General features: G+C 38.0%; 2 protein-coding genes across 2 annotated transcripts in view; one reads left to right on the top strand and one right to left on the bottom strand.

Moving 5' to 3' along the window:
* Positions 1 to 1750, top strand: part of HPS3 (HPS3 biogenesis of lysosomal organelles complex 2 subunit 1) — a 46340-nt gene extending 44590 nt beyond the window's left edge. The window contains exon 17 of the mRNA XM_044670847.1: positions 86 to 1750. Coding sequence (XP_044526782.1) covers positions 86 to 213 — 128 coding nt within the window. The 3' untranslated portion in view covers positions 214 to 1750. The remainder of the gene's footprint in view (positions 1 to 85) is intronic.
* Positions 1751 to 1840: 90 nt separating this feature from the next.
* LOC123242778 (ceruloplasmin) overlaps positions 1841 to 15834 on the bottom strand; it is a 118931-nt gene continuing 104937 nt past the window's right edge. Inside the window, exons 15-19 of the mRNA XM_044670846.1 lie at positions 13430 to 13536; positions 10782 to 10998; positions 10057 to 10196; positions 5443 to 5605; positions 1841 to 1968 (exon numbers count right to left, since the gene is read on the bottom strand). Coding sequence (XP_044526781.1) covers positions 1952 to 1968; positions 5443 to 5605; positions 10057 to 10196; positions 10782 to 10998; positions 13430 to 13536 — 644 coding nt within the window. The 3' untranslated portion in view covers positions 1841 to 1951. The remainder of the gene's footprint in view (positions 1969 to 5442; positions 5606 to 10056; positions 10197 to 10781; positions 10999 to 13429; positions 13537 to 15834) is intronic.

Below are 15834 nucleotides of genomic sequence, written 5' to 3' on the forward strand. Positions count from 1 at the left end.
AGGCCTCCCCAAAATATTCCTTGTTGTTGTTGGTATTTCCATCACAAATTTAAATTCTAACACATGGATTCTTTCTTCTCAATAGAAACATTAGCTGTTGCCGCTGCGGAGCTAGAATTAAGAGATTTCTTGAATGTTCTACCGGAAGATGGAACAGCAGCATTCTTCCTACCGTATCTCCTTTATAGCAGCAGAAAAAAATCTATAACTTGAATACAATAGCAAGGTATTATATATGGGAAAAATATCATTCCAATATGGAGAACCCAACAGGAAATCACACAACTAAATGAAAAGGTCTCAAGTTAGAGATATTGCAAAGAAAGGACTGTATGGACACACTTTTTCGTACCATGTCTATGTATTACAGGTACTCGCAGGTTTAGAGTGGAGATACTGGTCTGAGTTTTTAGTGATTTGAACCAGTTAAGTTTATAGTATATAACAGCTTTAAAAAATGAGAATGCTGTAAAGGAGCCATATTTAAAGTAAAGCCACAGGGCTGATTTTTATGTACAAAACTGTTTCTGTCTATCACTCACATAGCTGGAAGCACGACAATCTTTTTAGCCCCAGGAATGCATAAAGGAAACTTTTTTTTTTTTAACAGCAATATTGAAAATTCCAGGTTTTCCAGAACTTCATTGTTTTCCATCATTTGCTGAGACAGATTGCAGGAAAGGAAACTCCATGTAGTTCTTAGATTTCCGGACCATTATTTTTCTAATTCTCTTATAAGTTGTGAAGAAGGTCACGTAAGGTTTCCAAGCTTTTTTTTTTTTTTTTTTTTTTTTAAGAAATGAATGATATTGTTACTTTTTAGCTGAGTGTCAGTAAAAGAGTTTACAGAGCTTCTAGCCATCTGATCTGGTTCTGATCTGGCTGGTCATGCACAGTTTGTTGAATATATGTTTTCAGTAAAGGCTTAATTTTTAGTTTTCACTGAAATATTCTATCGCTTTGCCAGATAGATTTGATGTAAAATAAATATATAAATAAATGCTGTATTAACAGGTGAGTCTTCTTTCCTAGTGTCTTTTTACACTCAAAGTCACATATCTTGACCTGTTTTTGAGATAACCATAATTTGAAATTTTCCTACTCATGGCTGCTTCACCTCTTTCTTCATGGCTGCTCCAGGGAGGCTCCTTTTCCTCACTCATAATGCAGTCCAGGTCTCTTGAGTCTAGTCCTGGCTTCATCACTCAATAACTATGTGCCCTTAAGTCAGGCAAATTCAGGACACATGACCTCTGCCTGCCTCAGTTTCCTCAAATATAAAATGTGGATAGTAATGACACCTACCTCCCAAGGCTGTAGTGAGGATCAAATGAGATATTCATAAGCACTCAGCATAGTGTCTGCCACATACTGAATGTTTAATAAACCCCTTCCCATCTTCTTTTCTTCTTTGGGCATCCCAAAATGAGATTTAAACATGCAAAATACTATCTGGCCTTGTCTATCCCACCCACACCAAGGTGCCCAGTCTTATCTTTAGGTCTAACAAACTGGGATTAGTAAAAAGTAGATTATAGAGACCTAGCAGAATGTCTGTAGAATAGCAGGGCCAAGAATGTAAGCTGAGTAAGGACTGCCACCTTTTTTCATGAAAATCCCTAAAACATTTCAACTAATTTAGACTATAATTTGTTTGACCTTCCAAAACAACACATTATTTCCTATGTAGTAATTATAGCCCATTTTCTTCCCTTATTACCTACAAATTTCCAGTAATTCTAACATTAGATTTAAAATACTGTTAATTGTTTATAATTTAATCTTGTATCCTATTCACAAAATAATATAACTTCTTAAAAAATGCACAAGGTTTTGGCGGTTAGAGTTATTAAAAAATTTTTAATGTTCATAAATATGCCGAGTTCATATTTCTATGAAATATCTTAATTTCTGTGGTGCTACAGCAGGTTTTAGCATCATTTGATTTCATTCAGCCAGACTTTGTCTCTATAGGAAAGAAAGTTCAGAAAACGTCATTAAAATACTCCAAATTTACTCTACTTTTGAAATGTAAAGTCAGATTCCAAATGAATGTGTTCAGATGAGGTAATTTTTTAAAAGGTTGAAGGCTCTTATTTTTAAGTCCAGCTCTCATAAAATCCTTTAAGAGAAAATAAGACATTTGTCCATAGTCTGTCCATTTCCTTGCTTGTCATATGTTTTTATGTCCCCCAACACTGCCTATTTTCTAGGAAGGATGTATGTATTCATTTCACTTATTAAATGATCTCTTGTTAATTTAGTACAACATTGGAGGGGCTGAGGCCAAGATGGCAGAATGAAGCCAGCATTTTTACCAAATTCTTCCAACACCACCCCCTCTAAAACAACTTAAAAGTGCTATGTTGGGTACTAAGAATTGCATGGAAATAGAAAAGGCGCAGCCTCTATATGTGATGAGGGACAAAGAGAGGAAATGCATACATTTCTCAGAATACAAAGATGGTTCTTTATCTTCTGTATCCAATTGCTTCCCCTTCTGCGTCCTCCACTTCCTCCTGGCCCTCATCCTTAGACCCCAATAGGAGCTAAACTGTTCTATTTTTCCTGATGAGCATTTTGTCTATTTCTAGAAAGTTACCCAGTACTCTGAAAATAAGTAAAGTTCCAAAGGACTTTTTGTAAACACATTTTTTTAATAATTGAAAATCTTTACATCCCTCTTAATGACTGGGGAACTAACATGTTTCCATATAAGGGAGGCGCCCAATTATTGTTTTCTGAGGATTCTTGTTCCCTAATGGAAGAAATTCTGTCATCTGACTCAATCAATGAACGACTTTTGCAGCTAGAAAGGACCTCCTCAAGAGTTGTCTAGATTGATCCTCTTCATTTTACAGGTGGGGAAACTGAGGCCTAGAGGGACTAGGTGATACTCAGATTCACGCAGATAGTAAGTGACTCCTAGGTCAGCATTCTTTGATTATACCTCCTCTGTATATATTTAATTATAACTTAGAGCATTTTGCTGCATGTCTACATTTTAGAAGACTTTCTATGTCTATGTCTTTACAAATAACAAGAATGAATAAGATTGCCGAGAAGCATCTTATTGCTTATAACAAAAATTTAACACAAGTCAGACTATTCAATTTGACTCCAATTTTCCTTTGAATCAAGGTCAAGGGACTTTTTTCAATGTTCCCTCTCCTTTGCAGGCTTGGAGAGTTCTTTTTGCTTAGATCACACTTCCCCACCTCTCCCCAACCCTTTTGGGCCCTTCCTTTCCTCCTGTTCCTCCGTAATTCTCTCTAACCCTACAATAACCTTCCTCTTTGTCAACCAATAGCTCATTTCCCTTCTGACCTTCAAGATCAGGATACAAAGAAATGCCTTCTTAACATAGACTACGAGGATCTGACACTTCAAGAACTCAGAATGTATCCCTTCCGGCCACTTTTTTTGCAGTCAAGCCAGACTTCCTCATAGCCCTGTTGGTAGAGGACCATACTGGCCCTTTCTTTTTCAATTTGAGCTCTGTCCAGTGGCTTTCCTGTCCCATCAATGAGTGCGGAACACCCACAGACAGTAAAACCAATGTTTTGTTTGTTTGAGGCACTTATTTTTCCAGTGGAGCCAAGCAAATCTTTCCATAATCAAATGGCCAAGGGAAAAATTGGAGGAGTTTTGCCATCGTGGTTGGTCAAAATTATCAGTGGGAGTTGTGCAGACTTAAGATAATTGTCACCTAGAAAGGTTAAATTTCCAGTGCTCCTTATTTTTAAAGGGTGCTAAAGGGTTTTTATGTTCTCTCCTTCATATGGCTGCTTTTTACTTCCTGCCATCCCTTACTTTTAAAAAAAAATTACAGTTAAATGTAGAAGCAACCATCTCTTACTTTTAATGAGGAAATGCAAAGATTGTTTCCCCCTTTGTATGATTTTCACTTAATAAGCTCCTTTTGTCTTTGGACCTGGGAAGACTAGTAGTTGCAATCTCAAGATGGGAATTTTATATTGAGATAGTTAGCCATTTCCATTTTTTTAGAGAGTTGATATTTATTGTTTGCTTTGTATATCTGTACGAGGGAAGAGAGGAAGGGTTTCATGCCTACTAGTGATATATTCCACGGGTGCTGGTCGGGATAGAGGATCCCAGCTGGTCCTGCTTGGAGTTTGCATCGGGGAAGCCCTCCCTTGGAAAGGTTCTTCGTCTTCTAATTTTTTTAGAAAGAAGACTGAGGCGAGCAAAGGGATGGGTGGGGTATTCTCAGTTTGTGCTGTGAAATACTAACTGCCCTTTGCTGAGAGGAACAAAAAACTGCCTCTGATAGGAATGTGGCCAACGAGGAGAGGTAAGCAGTGTGAATAACCCGTTATAACAGCTTAAGGGAGTATAAAAGGAGACGTTGAAGGTTATTAATAAGGGGCTGGGATGGTGTAAAGGTAGGAAAAGTGTGTTCCTGATTGCTTCTAACTGTGTGATCTTGTGAGATGTATGTATGTATTTATATAATGCAATATATATATATATATACACACACATATACATGGTTAATCCATACTTATGTATATATATCTATAGTATTAAATGTATATGTTATGGCACTTTGATATACTCGTATGATATAATCTATATTTATATACAGATTTTGTCTAGGTTTGGTCCAGATCTATGGGATGGAGAGCTCCCAGTGTGGAAATTCTCTCCCCTTAGGTGGATTAGTAAGTCATCTCCAATTTATGGGCATAGATTGAGAAATTAAGTGCCTAGCCCAGATTCACGCAGCGTGAACCTGAGGCAAGAATTCCTGACTCTTAAAGACCATCCTTCCAGGCCATGTGCCATATTGCCTTTGGTGAGAGCCATATCCCTATATATACATATTCCTTTTCTACTCTTTTTCCCTTCCTGCCACCATTTACCAGTTAGTATCTGTAATTAAGAGACAGCTAGGTGGCTCAGTGGATAGAACATTGGGTTTGGAATCAGGAAGACTCGTCTTCATGTGTTTAGATCTGGCTTCAGACATTAACCATGCGACCTTGGGAAAGTCAACCCTGTTTGCCTCAGTTTCCTCATCTGTAAAATGAGCCGGAGAAGGAAATGGCAAACAATCCAGTATCCAGGCCAATAAGACTCCAAGTGGGGTTATAAAGAGTTGGACACGACTGAAAAATGACCGAACAACAACAAAAATCTGTAATTAAAGAAAAAGGCCAATTGACTAAATAAGTGGCACCATCTCCTTCTAGCATCAAAGTTCTATTACTGAAAGGAACCCCAGAGGCCGTCTTGTCCGGCTCCTTCATTTTATAGGTGAGAAAATCAAGACTGATGGGCTAAGTGAACCTTGTCCAGGGTCCTCAGGAGCGGTGGTAGTCTCTGATGGTCTCAGCACTATATATACCACATTTATTCCCAAATGCATCCCTGCTGTCAAAAGGGCGCCGTACGTCAAAACTCATTCGTTATCATTACCTTCATTTTTAAGCACAGTGTAGGTAGTTTCCATTCCAGCATGAATGTGGTCAGCCACATGACAGTGAAGTAGCCAAGTTCCTGGCACATTCGGAAACATCTCCACTGTTTGAAACATCCCAGGGAAGAGGTCAAAGACATCGGAGCGATACATTCCTCCAAGCTTAAGGTTAAAAAAGAAAATAATACAACATGCCTATGAGAGAATTCAGGACCCAGTAAAATTGCAGAAACCAAACCGTCTTGGTGGCCAGCACGGTCAAGAACGGACAGATGGGAATTGGTTGTGAGGCTTTGAACATTTATTAAGCATCTACCATATGCCAGGTGCTGTACAAGGTGAACAAAGACAGAGGGAAACAGTTGCTGCCTTCAGAGAACTTCCATTCTCTTGGGGTGAAGCAACATGCATATGGACAAGTGGCTTGAACCATTGACATTTGAAGGAAGTTCATTCTCAAAGCCTTTGGGCAGGCGTATAGAAACAAAAAACTTCTAACTTGAGTAGAGAGCAATAACTTATAACATGAGTAGAAATAAATGACATCTAACTTGGGTAGGAATTAATAATATCTAACTTGAGTAGAGATAAATAACTTCTAACCTGAGTAGAGAGAAAAAATTCTAACCTCAGTAGAGATAAATTACTTCTAACCTGATAGAAATAAATGACATCTAACTTGAGTAGAAATTAATAATATCTAACTTGAGTAGAGATAAAAACTTCTAACCTGAGAAGAGATAAATAACTTCTAAACTGAGTAGAGCTAAAAAATTCTAACCTCAGTAGTGATAAATGACTTCTAACCTGAGTAGAAATAAATGACTTCTAACCTGAGTAGAAATAAATGACATCTAACGAGTAGAAATTAATATCTAACTTGAGTAGAGATAAATAACTTCTAACCTGAGAAGAAATAAATAATATCTAACCTGAATAGAGACACATAACTTCTAACCTGAGTAGAGATAAATAACTTCTAACCTGAGAAGAAATAAATAACTTCTAGCCTGAGAAGAGATAAATAACTTCTAACCTCAATAGAAAGATGTTTTCTTTTCACCACTACGTTGTAAGGAAGGAGTAGAATGTAAATAAAGATGGATGATGGGACCCAGTGTTACCTCCTGGCTCCATTCTCTCTTTGTTTCTTTAACCCACATACCCTAAAGGGTCAGGTTGGTCCTAAGCCCTTCTCAGCCTGCCATTTTATTTGCCCATTCTCCTCTCCTGACCCAAGTCACTGAATGCCCTTTTAAAACTTCTACTGGGAGAAAGAGTACCTAGTTGGGGGCAGGAAGGTAATGAAGGCAGAGAATGAGTTTGCAAAAGCTTCCCAGTTGGAGTTGATATAAGTGGAAGCAGAGTAGTGGTTGGTGTTTCAAAGAATGGTTGAAATACATTTAGAGGGAGGTATTGACTACTTTTGAAATTAGGTCAGGGCTTAGAAGTGGGAGTGATGTCAAGGATAGCTACTGAGACAGAAGCCAAGGTTTTGGCTGACAGCCTGGGAGTTTTCCACTTGGGATACAGCTCTTTGAATGGATGACAAAGCCAACAACAGAGCAGAACAGAGAATGATTGCTGAACTACAATTGCTTCATTTATTGCAGTGTGATCTGTTAACATATTTTGTTTAATCATGCCACGTGGGCAATTCCACTCAAAATGTGGAAAACAGAAGATATCAACAAGTACAACTACATGAAAATCAACTGGACGTAAATAAAGATAGATATGAAGCTGCCTAACTCTTCTATACATACATACATATAGTTGTATGTAAATATATCTATATATTTCTATAACATTGATAGTTTTATATATATGTAGTGTGAATACATTAATCTTCCAATGCAGTTTCAGTTTGTCAGTTGCTAAATCTGTAGTTATTTTGAGGAGAAGATACACTTAAAAATTGCACTTACAGGGAATGACAAAATAATTGCAGGATGGAAATGTGATTTTTTTTTTCTGATTAAAAAGCAGAAAAGGAAAATTTTAGATTACTTTAATTTCCCAAAAGAATGTAAGTCAGTAGAGTTGGAATGTATTTTACCTGTCTGTTGTTCAATGCTTTTAAACAACCCTCTTGAAGACACCAAGAAACCCTGTTATCAACCCCTATACTGGGGACTCTCAGATTGAAGGAGCATCCCAAAGGGCTTCCAGAGAGAGAAAAGCTCATTTAAAATCAGAAAGCAACTGAAAAGTAAGTAAAATTTAATGTTTTCTGTGAAGACTATGATAAGAAAAAAAGAAGTGGATGTTAGATAAGATTAAATGAAGCACACACTTTTAAGGAGCAATGAGATATGTATGTGTATAATCATTCACTCTTGAATGCAAATGACTTTCATTGGCCTCTTTGGCTATTTTTCTGGTTTTAAAGGTTTTTTGCCCTTTTTGGAGTTTTGATTCTAAAATAAAAACTGAAACTTAGGAAAGGCCTTGGTTTACAAGTCAGGCTCTCATGCATTTCTTTTAGAAATGATAAATATAGGGGGGGCAGCTGGGTAGCTCAGTGGATTGAGAGCCAGGCCTAGAGACGGGAGGTCCTAGGTTCAAATCCGGCCTCAGACACTTCCCAGCTGTGTGACCCTGGGCAAGTCACTTGACCCCATTGCCTACCCTTACCACTCTTCCACCTATAAGTCAATACACAGAAGTTAAGGGTTTAAAATAAAAAAATCTTAAAAAAAAGAAATGATAAGTATAACAATTCTCAGAGATATACAGGACTTAAATTCTCTGAAGTTTCAGGTGTGAGCTCCTAATTTGATGTTTGATTTTTCACCATTTCAACTAGTTATTAAATTATATTAAGATCTGTTTTGTAAAAGGGTTGCAATAGAAACAGCTAGGAACCTTTGTAAGTGGTCTTCTAGAAGACCCACCTTTAGAACTTTGATCAATTGAGACCTACTCCAGAATGGGACCATGAGAAGTTGTTTTCAGAGACCATATGATTATCTAAGACATCTGAAACTTAACTGGAGATTAAATGGATATCGAGAGTGGGATGCTTGGGGATAAAGACACTTGATCATCATGTTATCTGGAAGACATAAATTCCCAGTGCTATTTTCCCTGGAAGGCTAGACTGCCCCTAAGGGATTTTTATCAACATGCTGACCATAGGCAGCAAGACTTTAGTCTGAAGCACTAAAGGGCTTCTGAGTTATGGAAAACTATTCCTGTCTGGCTACCAAAACATGCAGATGGAGAAAGCATGAGAGGCATAGTACCTTTGTCTGGGTTATTTATGACAGTCAGCCAGCACCAATAACAACCAAATCTCATGGGTGGCCCCGTAAAAATGCTGAATCTTGTAATTATTGCTTATCATTGGCCCATCACTAACATAATTCTAGTGGATGCTGATCAAGCCTGGTCATATCAGCTTAGGCAGATGGTGATTCAATGGAGATTCAATGGAGTCCATAGAATCAGAGGGGAGAATGGGAACTGGGAAATTGATACCCTATATTATTTTGTATTCGTTATTAAGAATTGTAGAAACAGCTGGGTGGCTCAGTGGATAGAAAGAGATAGGAAATCTTGAGTTCATATCTGACCTGACACTTCCAAGCTGTGTACTATGAGCAAGTCACTTAATCCCAATTACCTAGGCTTTACCCTTCTTCTGTCTTGCAACTGATATTATTAGTGGTTCTAAGGCAGAAAAAAAGAATTGTGCTAACTCACTGGAATAAAGTAATTAAGGATTAAAGTAAGTTTTCAGTGAATAGACCTTCGTATAAGATAGTTTGACTCCTTAGTATTAGAGTCTTCCAGACAGTTTGACTTCTTTATAAGAGTTTAATTTCCTTATTTCTCTGGGTTACAGCCTAGACTTAATCTGTCTTACTTTCTCTATCAATTCACTCTTTCCTCTGATATAGACCAATTTCAGTCTTAGTTGAGTTTCCATCACAGAACTATTGTTAGCACTTCACATAGTGAAGTTTAAAATGTATAAAAGGCTACTCTGTTAGATATATTTATAGATGTATAAAGGGATCCCACTTTATTGGCAATTGCTAGGCATGCTAATAAATTGTGTAGAACTTTGCCTCAGTTTCTCTTTATGGCAGATTTTTAATGTGACAGTTTTTAACTTATAGGTATGTTCTTATTCCCTCCTCAGCATCAATCAATCAATATTTATTAAGCTCCTATATTCCTGGCATTTTGCTAGATACTCAGGATACAAATAAAAAAAATGAATCTGTTCCTCCCCTCAAGAAATCTCCATTTTGTCATTGAATAAACTTGAGGATAGCGATGACCTTGTTCTTCTCTTTGTACCCCCCAGACCTAATACTGTGCTTTGCCAACAGTAGTTATTTAATAAATGCTTTTTAATGAACAACTATGGAAAAGTATCATAAGTGCTTTCTTTTAGTTGTAGAGTGGATTGATTGTTATGAGAAAAGCTTCCATGGCTGTTAAAATGTTTGGTATTCTTTAAAAATATTTTTAAATTAAATTATTTAATTTTCATTTATTTCTTTAAATAATTAAAGGTCGATGGTTTGGGGGACTCTGATTGTCACTTTTTTTTTCTGAATGTCTCAGTCATAACATTTTTTTAAACAAAACAAACGTACCTTATACTCAAAGCTATGTCCATGGAAGTGCACAGAGTGAAGGTCGATTTCGTTGCCCATGCCCATCAGATACCAGTTGACTTCATCTCCAACGTGCATTGTGAGGCCATGTAAATTTCCATACACTAGTCCATTTATTGCTAGAAAGAAAGAATGGTCCATTTTTCAAAATCACTTCCACCTCATTTCTAACATCAGAACATATTTTAGGTGTTTTACAGAAACTATAAATGCTGAAATAATGTGTGGAATCTTTTCTAAGTAATGTAGTTTGGTTACATGGTAAGTGCTTAGAAAAATGTTTTTTTTTTCATTCATTCCCTTAGTTGAAAGGAAGGTAGTTGATATTTTTAAGAAGCGGTAAGACAGGCAGGGTCGGAAGGAAATGATTCTAAGGATGGGATCTCGCCTAGAATGAAAGATAGGACACTGGAAGAGAAGTCTTGGAAGCAATCGAGTTAACTCCCTCAATTTTACAGATGAGAAAACGGACAGGAAGAGCAGTTAAATGATTTGCTTCCAGTCACAGGGCTAGTTTTGCTGGAGGTCTTTCTGGCGCCCAAGGCCAGTATTCTAATGGAATTCTAATCAATGACAAGGAGAAAGGTGGATGGGACTCATGTAGAGAGAGCATTAAATTCAAATTATGTTTCATGGACTTCAAATTGATAGTGTGTGAAGAAAAGGAAAGGAGAACATTTTATACCTAAAAAAATGACAAATACCATGCATTTTGTTGCTTTCTATAAAATCTTCATCTTCCTTGTTTACTTTTTCTGGGGCAGCAGAATATTTTTGGATATTTTCATCTAAATACCAAGACTCATTTTCATCAAAAACTAAAAATAGTAGAGAAAACTGGAGTTTCTTTGTGGCTCCAAATACAGCTGTCTTATGTCTTCGACAAATAATCAGAGGACCAATTAATCCACTGTAGAGATCCTGAAAATACAAATCAAGGATTAACTTTAGTCAACTTCATTCAGTTCATCAATAAGCATTTTATTAAGCATTTACTACATGCCAAGCACTGTGCTGAGCCCTGGGGATGCAAAGAGAATAATAAAAAGAATCCTTGCCGAGGGCAGCTGAGTAGCTCAGTGGATTGAGAGCCAGACCATGAAATAAGAGATCCTGGGTTCAAATTTGACCTCAGACACTTCCCAGCTGTGTGACTCTGGGCAAATCACTTAACTTCATTGCCGAGCCCTTACCACTCTCCAACTTTGGACCCTATATCTAGTATTGATATCCTGGGTTTGAATCTTGCCTTGTACACTTACTATTTGACCCTAAACAATAATAGCCAGCCTTTCGACAGTGCTTTAAAATCTACAAATATTATTTCATCTACTCCTAAGAGTCAGGCATGGGAGTATACAGCAGAAGATAAAACTCCAATTTATAGATGAAGAAACTAAGGTGAACAGATGTTAAGTGACTTGGTTTGGGGTCACCCACCTAACAAGTGTTTGAAGTTGGGTTTTGAACTCAGGTCTCCCGTCTCCAGATCCAACATCAATACTCTGTCCACTGTACTACCCTAGCAGTCTCATAAATCAAGTCAATTAAATCTTTGCTTCATTTTCCTCCTCTATAAAATGATGTCTTCTAAGGTCCCTTCCACCTCTAAATCAGAAATTCTGTGATCCTCTTCCAATGGAATTTGATTGGTTATTTTGCTCTTTTTAAAGCTAGATTGGCAAACAATGGTGAATGGCTGGGAAATCACTGCAACTATAGATCTGGTTTAGGTCCTCAAAAGTCTGAACTTAAAAGACTCAGAAGCAGCAGTTTGAAAAAGAGCTCAGCTAGCCTGACCTCCTGCAGCATTGTTGTGGCTGGTGACTCACAAGGATGCTCGCTGCCAAGAGATGTTTGCTACTAAGATGCCTTTTTATTTTTTTAATTATGTGTATAAGCCAAGGATTTACTTTTTTGGGTTCTAAAATATTTTTATGACTCTAGAAATTGTATTTGCTTCTATCACTAATTTATGGAGCAGTTAGCCTCTAGCCCTGGGTCCAGAAAAATCAAGTTTCGGGATCCTACCCCCTCCTTCCCCCCCTTTTTTCTTTGGCCAGCTGTCTTTAGTTTTAGATAGTGGATTTTCTGATCGCCTGTGATGGTCATGTCAGGGAAACAGTAAATACTGTTTAGCCGTGAGTCCCTGTCATTGTTTGAAGCTGTGTTTATGGAAAGAAAATCTGAGATACATCATTAATCTTTACTCCAGATCTTCCCTTAAGCTTGTTTTCACTGTATAATGTATCTTGAGCAAGTCTAAAAATGAATTTATTGATGCCTTTTTAAAAGCACTAGAGTCATTATTAGATATATTATACATGCTGCTTCTCATTCTCTCCCCTTCTCATGTATATGCCACAGTCTGTTCTCATCATCTTTGACTTCTTTTCCAAAATGAGTTGGAAAAAAGCCTCTTCATCTCTCTTCTGGGGCTTCCTAATGATAATATACTTAGTATTTTGCTTCATTTTTAGCCATCTTTTCATTTGCTTCACTGTAATCACTTGGTATCCAGTGTTTAACACAGTGCTTGGTATATAATAGCTGCTTAATAAATGCTAGTTGACTTGTATATTTTCTTGTTTTGTCTATTCCAAACTAGCATTTCTTCCAAGTCTTCCCATGTTTCTCTGAACTCCTTTTTCTCTTTTATTACACTTCCACATTGCTCCATGTGCATTCACATACCACACGTTGTTCCACTGATGGGCACATGTCCATCTTTTTCCACTTTGTTGGTTCCCACCCTTCTCCCCACTCTCAACCCCCACCCCCCAAAAATGCTGCTGCTCTGACTATTTGGGTAAATGTGGGACTTCTCTGTCCTTGGCCTCCTTTGGGACAACTTCCCAGGAGTGGGACGACTGGGTTAAAGGTCTGTAATTGTTATTTATATAGTACAATGGAATCATCTTTGGCCTTGAAATGTTTCGCCAAAAGGCAGCGATTGTTTTATTTGTTTCTACACTGGCCCTGTGGTGTAGCCTTGAGATTGTTTATCCAAGTCCTGAGGTTTCTGTACAAGTTGCTAATGCATCGTTTTCTTGGCCGATTCCTCTTTTGACTTGATGCCGATTTTAAAATACAGTTTTATGTCTTTTATAGCAACTTAAAAAGAAAATGAAATGTTTGATTTATTTCTACTTTCTTATAGGAATCATTGTGTTCTTAACCGTTCCTTTAGTAAATAAAGTATCAAAGCACAATGAATTGACAGGCAGCTCGTGCTACTGGGAAGTTAGCCGAGACCTGGGGCATGGAAAAAGGCTGATCCGCTTTCCTTCCATTGTTTATCTATTTTAAGAAGATGTCAGGAAAGCAGAAGTAGGATGCAGATGAAACATACCTTCACTTGATCTACGGTTGAATAGTAAACCCAGGGAATGCAAGGAGAATCTTCTAATCCAGCGCCAGACCTTAGAGGGATTTCCCAGGTATAAATCTCTGTTTCACCTGAGTTCATTGAGCAAATGGTGTTGAGTTAGATCAGTTTCATTTGTCCTTTGATAAATCATTGATTGACTTAATAGGGGTGATTAGGTTAACTTCTATCCCTGTCACTCCTCCACCAACAAAACAAAAGAATAAAAAATCTCCTACTCAATCCCAAATGGAATATAAGTCACCAATTTAGTTTTAGCCATGACCGTCTTTGGGGCAGCTAGGTAGCAGAGCTGCATGACCCTGGGCAAGTCACTTAACCAAGTTTGTCTCAGTTTCCTTATTTGTAAGATGAGCTGGAGAAGGAAATGGTTAACCACTCCAGTATCTTTGCTAAGAAAATACTAAATACGGTCATGAAGAGTCAGATCTGACTGAATAGTCTGAACAACAACTACCCCCTTAAGAATTCAGAATTAACAGGTTGTTGTACCTACACTGACTTGTATCAGGAAGGTTGCAAAATGACATTATAACATATTTTCTTGATTTGGATAATAATAATAATAATAATAATAATAATAATAATAATAATATACATTTGTAGAACTCTTTACAGATTTCAAAGCACTTTTTGCACAGTGATCCTGGGAGTAAGGGCGAGTATAGGGAATAAGTAGAGTAATATATTTCCCATTTGATGGATGAGGAAATGGAGTCTCCGAATGACTTTTTAGGATCACACAAGTGTCAGAACCTGGGATCTGCCTCCCTCCCCAGCTCCACTTACATTTCTAAACTTTACCTTCCATCTTAGAATCAATATTGCGTATTGATAGAATGTGATATTGATACAAGCAATACCGTGTATTGATTCCAAGGCAGAAGAGTGGTAAGGGCTAGGCAGTGGAGTTAAGTGACTTGCCTAATCCCCAGCCACACTTCTTGACTCCTTTTTGATAGACTTCATGGCCTCTCCTAATAGCTAACCTTGAAGTTTTAGGTCCTGTTTCCTCACGACAATTTTGTGAAACAAAGAATGCAATTATTACTTTGACTTACTTTCCACATGTGACCTTGGGTAGGTCAATTCCCCCCTTAAGGGCTTTTGTTTCCTCAGCTATAAAGTGAAGGATATGAAATCCTTTCTAGCTCTCGAGCTATGAACCTATGAACTTCTCTTTTCATCTTCATTTTCCTCAGCTATAAAACAAGAGGGGTCAGACTTAGATTGCCTTTTCAGGGGCTCCTTCCAGATCTAAATCTATACTTTGGTTCTATCGAACCCATTAGAGATGGTGAGGTAACTTGGGCAAAAGTAGTTTAACAGAAGTGGAGGTTGTTTGTTTTTTCTTAGACCAAGTGGGTTTTCCCTTTTCCTAACTAGCATTCTTTTAATCTTCCTTCACTTCCTAATTTTTTTTTATCAGATCTCCAAAAGCTTCCTGCTCCACCAGAAATAGCCAACTGTTATTCTTCCTCCCCAATGTACTTTACTTCTGCCTTCCACATCATGTTTCCTTCATTCAGGATCTCTTCCTCATATCCTCTTAGCTTTCCTGGCTTTCTTAAGTCAACACTGACAGACTCCCATTCGCTCTTGCAGTCGTTTTGGAGATTCCCGGCCATATATTCTGTATATATTTTGTGCATGCCTTATTAATTATACGTCGTTTCCTTCGTTAGAATGTGAACTCTTAGAGGGTGGAAACTGATTTTATTTTTCTTTGTAGCTTAGCACACTGCCTGACAAAGGTACTTCTTGTTATTGTTTGTCCTTCATTTTGGAAGAAAACCAATAACATCACAAGGTAACGTCTTGACTCGTGCATGTTGGATTCAAGGGAGGCAGAGTTGCATGAAGTCGTCAGCTTCACTCTCCCTTCCCAGAATGATGGAGGCTCAGGGACAAGACCAAAGTCGGGATGATGGGTGATGGCCAGTTTGCAGTGGAGCATTTTGACATTTTGGATGTCTGACCAAATTCTAAAAGAGCTCTGTAGTGCCCGTTTCAGCCCTCTTCATGGCCCCTGGCACAAAGTGTTCTCATCAGCTCATTCTGCTGGGCGTTCAAAAAGCATCTCTTTGGGAGTTCTTAATGGGTCCTTTTTGGGGCTGCTCATCCACCTTTGGTGAACGACTGTCACAGCTCTCACCTGTGGCTCCAAGAAGCTAGAGCATGCATAGCACCCCATTCTGGTAAAACTCTTAGGCATGCAGCCTAAACCAGCCTGAGGGGTCTCTGGGGAGCTGTCTGCCCTAAGCAAGAGAAGAATTCCCCCAGGGATTGTTGAGTGACTGATTTCTATATTTAAACCTTTGATACCAACCCTTCACACATAACTTCATCCTCACTGAACACTCTATATC

The sequence above is a fragment of the Gracilinanus agilis genome, chromosome 3 (genome assembly GCF_016433145.1).
Source record: "Gracilinanus agilis isolate LMUSP501 chromosome 3, AgileGrace, whole genome shotgun sequence".
NCBI classification, from domain to species: Eukaryota; Metazoa; Chordata; class Mammalia; order Didelphimorphia; family Didelphidae; genus Gracilinanus; species Gracilinanus agilis.